The sequence below is a fragment of the Palaemon carinicauda genome, chromosome 11, assembly GCF_036898095.1.
Source record: "Palaemon carinicauda isolate YSFRI2023 chromosome 11, ASM3689809v2, whole genome shotgun sequence".
Taxonomy (NCBI): domain Eukaryota; kingdom Metazoa; phylum Arthropoda; class Malacostraca; order Decapoda; family Palaemonidae; genus Palaemon; species Palaemon carinicauda.
In genome coordinates this window covers 100,152,777-100,156,528 of record NC_090735.1, presented here as the reverse complement: position 1 = coordinate 100,156,528, position 3,752 = coordinate 100,152,777, and the positions used below count along the sequence as shown (strand labels likewise).

At 35.3% G+C, this 3,752-nt stretch overlaps 1 protein-coding gene across 1 annotated transcript; it reads right to left on the bottom strand.

The window, feature by feature from the left end:
* Positions 1-294: 294 nt before the first annotated feature.
* LOC137649407 (luc7-like protein 3) lies at positions 295-786 on the bottom strand. Its single transcript, XM_068382396.1, has one exon. The coding sequence runs from the start codon at positions 784-786 to the stop codon at positions 295-297; it is 492 nt and encodes a 163-aa protein (XP_068238497.1).
* Between the last annotated feature and the right edge of the window lie 2,966 nt (positions 787-3,752).

Here is a 3,752-nt window from a genome sequence, read left to right as displayed (position 1 = left end):
CATCCGACACATTAAACACGGGTTCGTGCCTAGCAGGGGTTGCCTCTCTCTGCGTTGCTGACTGTGAACGAGCGTTCAACAGCTTCAGCTCCCGCAGATGCCTCATTTCTTCCATCTATTTTTCTTCCTAACTTCTCTCTTTTTCTTCTCATCTTGCGATTTCCCTTGCTTCCATCTCCCTAGCAGGTCTTGTAATCTCTCAGGCTTCTTCTCGTTCTTTTTCTTCTTGTTCTGCCTCTCTTTCTTCCCGTCTTGCTTCCATTTCTTTCGCACATTGTTTTTCTTTTTTTCTCTTCATCTTCTCGCCTTGCTTTCATTTCTTCCCGTCTTCTCCTTCTTTCTTCTCGTCTTATGATATCCCTTGCTTCCATCTCCCTCCTGTCTTGTAATCTCATGGGCTGCTTCTTGTTCATTTTCTTCCCGTTCTGCCTCTCTTTCTTCCCATCTTGCTTCCAGTTCTTTCGCACGTCGTTTTTCTTCTCTCTCTTCTTCTCGCCTTGCTTCCATTTCTTCTCGCCTTCTCTCTCTTTCTTCTTGTTCTGCCATCATCTTCAACTTGAGCAAAGTCTCTTCCACTGTATTTCGTCGAATCTCAGCATCAACATACCCATCTGCTTTCATGCCTTCAGTTTGTGGGTCAACTGGTTCTTGCTTCACTAAAAATTCTTCTTCAGCTTCCTCCAACAGTTCATGAGCGGCCACAATATTCTCTTCCGACAACTTTCCCGAGTTTATCAACGCTTCTAAGACTGGACACTTGATTTGGGGTTTAATCATCCCACTCATTGTATGGCCACCACATGTCATTAAAATAGAGAGCCTCTGAGCTTTAGTTACATTAGCTTATGACAATTCCTGAACATTTGGGTTATTCAAAAAATCTTGGATATTAAACTGTGCCATTTTGTAATTTAACAGTATTTGATACCTTTCCAACAAATATATCCTAATAATACACAAAATCCTATCAACTCTGTACTATTCAAACCTTTAATCAAAACACGGACCTGTTATCACCAATATTCAAAACAGACCCGTTCGATTCCAAGGGTCTGGGCACCAAAAATATATTATAGAATGGTCCCATGTCTCGGAACCAAACATATAATATTACATATATATTACAGCTGGCAAGCTATACGACTTCTCTAGTTCCAACTCACTCATTTGTTTTTACATTAAATCTATTACACTTGGAAATTATAATACCCAAACTGTGAGACAGTTATATAACTCCCAGGCAGCAATACATAAAACCCTGAATATCTAAAGGTCTCTTAAGTACACTCAAAACAAAACTGGGTAATTATTCTTAACACTTAATCAAACAAGGTCTTTCTACGACTCTTCAACAGAATACAAGCCAATGCTGATTTAAACACTGGTGACTGGAATAATACACTCTTTACAATAATTCATATGTTCTATTTAAATTACAACTCTTTGAAAATAATCTACATGAAAACCCAATAAATCACTCGAAATATTAAGTCTGAACAAAACTTAGATTAAAACAAAAATATTATGATATAAAAATAATATGATTACCTGACTTGAATTATTATACCTGAATAAGCCCTAGACTAAGAGAAAAGAATAATACTTATAAAAATGATACAATCGCTTGTTTCACTTGAAATTAGATCTGAATGAAACTTTTAAGAGGTCGGCCAGCTAATGCCGATTTTTAATGACAGAACTCCGACATTCATATCACTTGATAAGGTGACTTAGGACATCTCCAAACTGCATAGGATTTTTTCCTCTGACCTTCGGTTTTGTTATGCCAGGCCGGTTTATCTTGAAAATTGGTGTTTTCAGATCTGGGATTACTACCCCATATAGACCTGATATAGACCTTCAATAATATGAAGAGTATTTTTTCTATAAGTAATTATTTTGTCAGATATGAATTTTTTCATTATGGTGAAAAAATAAGCTAAAAATAAGTGGAAAAAATTAAGAAAAAAAATATAATACAAAAAGTGGAAAAAGGAGCTTCATTTCATTGTTTTTAATATATTTCTAAATTGTATACCAAATTTCAATGCTATAACTTTAGAACTAATGGAGACAATTGAATTTGAAGGTCAGTAAGTATAGTTATGAGATACTGGTGCTCAAAGTTTTTCTTTGGATTTTTACAAAGACAATATTAATAAATCATGGTCATTATGAATTTTATGTTCTTTTTTAGGTATCAATGGAAAAAACAAAATTATTTATCATAATTCAATAATAAATAAAGATCCTTTTGCTCAATATCTTGCTTTTTCTGGTTTCTGTCAAGCAACGCGGCTGCTCCTCTATCCACAACAATCTCTCTCTCTCTCTCTCTCTCTCTCTCTCTCTCTCTCTCTCTCTCTCTCTCTCTCTCTCTCTCTCTCGCTCTGCACTACCAATATTATCCTTTCTTGAACTCTTGATGGAGCAATTTTCTTCTTTCTTATGAAGCAAGATGTTGAAATTGTCTTTTCCTCTTTGAAATGGTAGAATTCTTGCCGAAAACAAGAAAAACAAACGTAATAATGAGTTAATGTCAAAGGGCTTTTAGTTTTTCTTTGTATTTTTACAAAGACAATATTAATAAATCCTGATTATTATGAATTTTATTTTCCTTTTTGGATATTGATAAAGGATAACAAAATTATTTACCATAATTTACTCATAAATGAAGACTCTTTTGCTTAATATCTTTCTTCTTTTGCTCGTATCAGGCAACGCCGTCGCTTCTCCATCCATCCAATTTTCTCTCTCTCTCTCTCTCTCTCTCTCTCTCTCTCTCTCTCTCTCTCTCTCTCTCTCTCTCTCTGTACTACCGATATTAGGCTTTCTGAACTCTTAATAAAGCGAATTTTCTTCTACCTTATGTTAGCAAGATGTTGAAATTGTCTTTTCCTCTTTGAAATGGTAAAATTCTTGCTGAACACGAGAAAAACTAACTTAAAAATGAGTGAATGTCAGAGGTTAAATTCAGTCTTGTACTCTCTCTGAGGTTTGTGGTAGGACTGAAGGGTGAAAACATTTTCTGCGATTCGTAGAAGTTATACAAATGCCTTGCTCACATTTTTTTTTTTACATTGAAATATCATAATTATCAAAATTTATGATAACAGAAGACATACTGCATTTTCTTGTGGGAAACAATGTTTATGGTTTATTGAATTACTTTTACTAATTATCCTGTAACTATGAAAGTAAGATGAATTTTGACAAAATATTTCATATATGCATTCTCCATTGCCATAGGAAGCTCAGTGAATTTTTTCAGGATTTTGTGTTTTTCTTCTTATACCCCCTTAAGTTTGTTACTTAATGAAAATAAATAGCCAGATCACAATACAAGTATCTTTCACCTTACTACAGGGCCATTTATAAAAACTCTAAGAGAATTTCTTTAAATACTCACTATATTTACGAAAACCCATCACACCAAAACTCTGACATTTCACTAAAAGCTTGTAAAATGATACTCTGAGCTACGTATGATAGAGAGAGGGGGAGATGGCTACGATTTAAGGCTGGGATTCTCTATCTGATCTATGCAACACTGTGATTGCCTTTATAGGAAACTTAGCTACTTCTAGAATGTTCCAGGACCGAGCGAGATCTGGAAGCGGAGGGGGTTGTCCTAAGGGTGTCAGAGTTATTAACTAGATAAAAAATGTCAAGAGACGAACTGAGGTTTCAGGCAACTCTCACAGACGCATACCCTCGCAACACGGAGACGATTTCTCTCAGTCAGCTAGCTC

Coding starts and splice junctions, on each gene's coding strand:
- LOC137649407 (XM_068382396.1), bottom strand. CDS start 786: ATGAGTGGGATGATTAAACCCCAAATCAAGTGTCCAGTCTTAGAAGCG.